Below are 3,442 nucleotides of genomic sequence, written 5' to 3' on the forward strand. Positions count from 1 at the left end.
TTGTATGGGTCAAAATTATTGATTTTTCTTTTATGCCAAAAATCATTAGGATATTAAGTAAATATCATGTTCCATGAAGATATTTTGTAAGTTTCCTACCATAAATATATCAAAAATGTATTATCTTTAGTAATATGCATTGCTAAGGACTTCATTTGGACAACTTTAAAGGCGATTTTCTCAATATTTTGTTTTTTTTGCACCCTCAGATTCCAGATTTTCAAATAGTTGTATCTCAGCCAAATATTGGCCAAGTATGGTTCCTAACAAACCATACATTAATGGAAAGCTTATTTATTTAGCTTTCAGATGATGTATTAATCTCAGTTTATAAAAATTGACGCTTATGACTGGTTTTGTGGTACAGGGTCACATATAATATAATATACAGTTGTTTTGTTTTTTTAAAAAAAAAAAAAAAGCTTCCCAAGGCTGCATTTATTTGATCAAAATACGGTAAAAACAGTAATTTTGTGAAATATAAAAAAATAACATTTCCATTTATATATTTTAAAATGCAATTTATTCCTATGGTGGTAAAGCTGAATTTTCAGCAGCCACTACTCCAGTCTAACAATTCTAATATGCTGATTTGCTGCTCAAGAAACATTTTTTCTTATTATTAGTGTTGAAAACAGTCATGCTGCTTCATATTTTTTTGGAAACCGTGATAATTTTCTTTTTTTCTTTCAGGATTCTTCAGAATAGAAAGTTTAAAAGAGCAGCATTTATTTGAAATAGAACTTGTTTTCTAACAATGCAAAAGTCTTGCTGTCACATTTAATCAATTTAATACATCCTTGCTGAATAAAAGTGCGCCAAACTTTTGAACGGTAGTATAAATAATATACTATTTTAAAAAATGTAGTCAGGAGCAGTTATGAGTGGGTTGAACCATTAGAAAAAAACAAACAAAAAAAACATTGTATATAACTAGTAACCATTTCAGTGAATAATATTTAAATAAAATAAAGCATCACATTTTTCTTTATTCCCACAGCTGGCTCTGAAGCAGATTTAGAGGTGCTCCTGATGGCCTGCAAATAAACATTAAAAAGTAGCTTTTAATCATCTGGGCGCTTCTCATCTAATTCAGATTCTGTTTTGGAGTACAAGGCATTTTGTTCAGCTTTCTCTTCACCTGCAGATTGGACTCATATTTGTTTTTTCTTAATGTTTGCAAGGCATTGAGCATTTCAAGCAGTTGTAATGTGGTGCGTCCTGCTGTTCTGTCTGACTTGCTCTTTCTACAGTAAGCACAGGGTAATATAGCCAGCAGGTGGCTGGTCCTCTTCTGTGTAATTCTACTGAAATTGTGTTTGTTTTTGCGGTGGCAGATTTTTATCTTATTTTTTTTCTGGCAAAACTAGAACAGATTGCCTCCTTTAAAGTAATACATCACATTGAAATGAAAGCAGCATAGCTGTTGACTAATGATTAAAAATCTTTTTTTTTTCATTGTTGTTCTGCAAGCTATACCCTAACATTACTGTTTCAGATTGTAATGCTGCATTTCTTTTTTTTTTTTACATGTATCTTCACATTGTGAAGTGGCATTTATAAGAGTTAGGGTTACTTTTGGGTGATATTTATTAATATAATGCAGGTTTAGCACTTCATGTATCTTATTGGAAGCACTATTTCTTTTCCATTAAGGTTTTTTTTTTTTAACTCTCAAAATATTATGATTATATAGTTATATATTATTATATTGTATATATAATAATATCTATTATATTGTGTACACGCACATATTTTAATATAACTTATAGTTTTTACTTATTTAATATTTTACATATTTAATGGGGTTTCAGATTATGATTGCCCACATGATAATCTTTAATTTAACAGTGGTAAGTTAATTCAACTGAAATAACACATAGAGGTGATATACTCATGAATGGCTGCACGTCCCTCTGATGTTCAGTTCTGATCACACGAGGAGGCTGCTTTTATCTGCTCGTTCTATAAAGATGCTACAAGCTGTTTCATTTCATTGTGAACGCAGTGTTTATCCATTTGAATGTGCTCTGTGTGTGAATAACACATTCTTGTTGTTCTGTCAAGGCCATCTTCGTCTCCTGATTCTCTGTATTGTAATAACAGTCAGCTTTGTTTGTGTTGTGACTGTGACCAGCAGTAGCAGGAGCTGCATGTCATAAGAGGCCAGAGGGTGTTTTCCGCATGGAGTCGGACTCCCTGTTTGGTGTTGGTGTGCGATGCATTCTGTTTTCTGCTGTGGTCCTTATGCTGTCATTTTGTTGTCTCCTGTGTTCTATAGTTTTTTTTATATCCATTTTATATTTCAGAATATGTGTAGCAGAGAATTCTATCTCTCCTTGTCTTTGTCTGTGCTCTTGTACACATTTAAAACATGTTAAATGTGTAAACACCCTTCATTTGCGCAATAAATGAAACGGGACCCACTTATAGTGTATTATTGCATGATAAATATGTGGTTGTCTGTGCGCCTTCTGTCCACTAGAGGGCGCTCACATACAAACTGTTCAACATCCTGCAGACAAGCGTCTACCAGTTATTTCCCCCCAAACTTTTAAGTGCATTAAAGAATAAGGGGGACATATCAAATATCACAAATTGACATTCTGAAATGTATGGTTTTTTTATTGTATGTTCTTTTTATTTTTGTATTTACTAGTTAAACATTTCACTCTTATGAAATGTCAATTCAAGCTTATAATAGCTATAAATAATTATATATATATATATATTTTTTTAATTATTATTATTAAATAATAGATTCAATTTAAATCATATTTACGGTAATAAATTCGTACATGTACTATTAAAAATATTAAAATGTGTGTGGGTGTGTGTGTGTGTATATATATATATATAATATCACATTATCAGCATAATTTGATATAGCCTATAGTAAATAACTTAAGAGTGTGTATCGATACTCACACAGATTTATTATTGTAATAAATTTGTTTAAATTTTAAATTTGACATGTAATTATATCATTTTTGTTTATAAAATATCAGCATAATTTGAGATATATAAATTATTTAGTGTAATATTTTATATAGTAGTGTATTAATTATTTTATTCAGATTTTTTTTATGTTCTTTTGTAACTACACAACGCATATATATTTACAAATCAGAAAAATGAAAACCGGATGCATCATGATTTGTGGTCTCAGTCTTTTGGACTTTTTCATATTTCTAGTTAATACCAGATGTGCAGATTGCTTGTTAATTGATGCAGCTGCACTGTAGCATTTGTGTTGCCATAATGCCATTTATATGTGTTGTCTCGTGAAGGGCGTGATGGTGTTCAGGCTGAGACAGTGTGCTGCACTGCTGGATCAGCATCTACTGCATGCAGCCTCCTGCAGGACTGTTTGCTTGTGCTGAGACCAAATGAAGGTCAAGACTCACCGCTTGACTCCAGGATTGATGACTTGTAGGACTCT

At 31.6% G+C, this 3,442-nt stretch overlaps 1 protein-coding gene across 3 annotated transcripts in view; it reads left to right on the forward strand.

The window, feature by feature from the left end:
• Positions 1 to 1,689, forward strand: part of LOC107668145 (syntaxin-binding protein 6-like) — a 7,391-nt gene extending 5,702 nt beyond the window's left edge. For all 3 annotated transcript variants that reach the window (XM_016459937.1, XM_016459935.1, XM_016459936.1), the window contains exon 7: positions 1,001 to 1,689. In XM_016459937.1, the coding sequence (XP_016315423.1) occupies positions 1,001 to 1,021 (21 nt within the window). In that variant the 3' untranslated portion in view covers positions 1,022 to 1,689. The remainder of the gene's footprint in view (positions 1 to 1,000) is intronic.
• The last annotated feature ends 1,753 nt before the right edge of the window (positions 1,690 to 3,442 follow it).

This window comes from Sinocyclocheilus anshuiensis, unplaced genomic scaffold (genome assembly GCF_001515605.1).
Source record: "Sinocyclocheilus anshuiensis isolate Anshui unplaced genomic scaffold, SAMN03320099.WGS_v1.1 scaffold2461, whole genome shotgun sequence".
NCBI lineage: Eukaryota > Metazoa > Chordata > Actinopteri > Cypriniformes > Cyprinidae > Sinocyclocheilus > Sinocyclocheilus anshuiensis.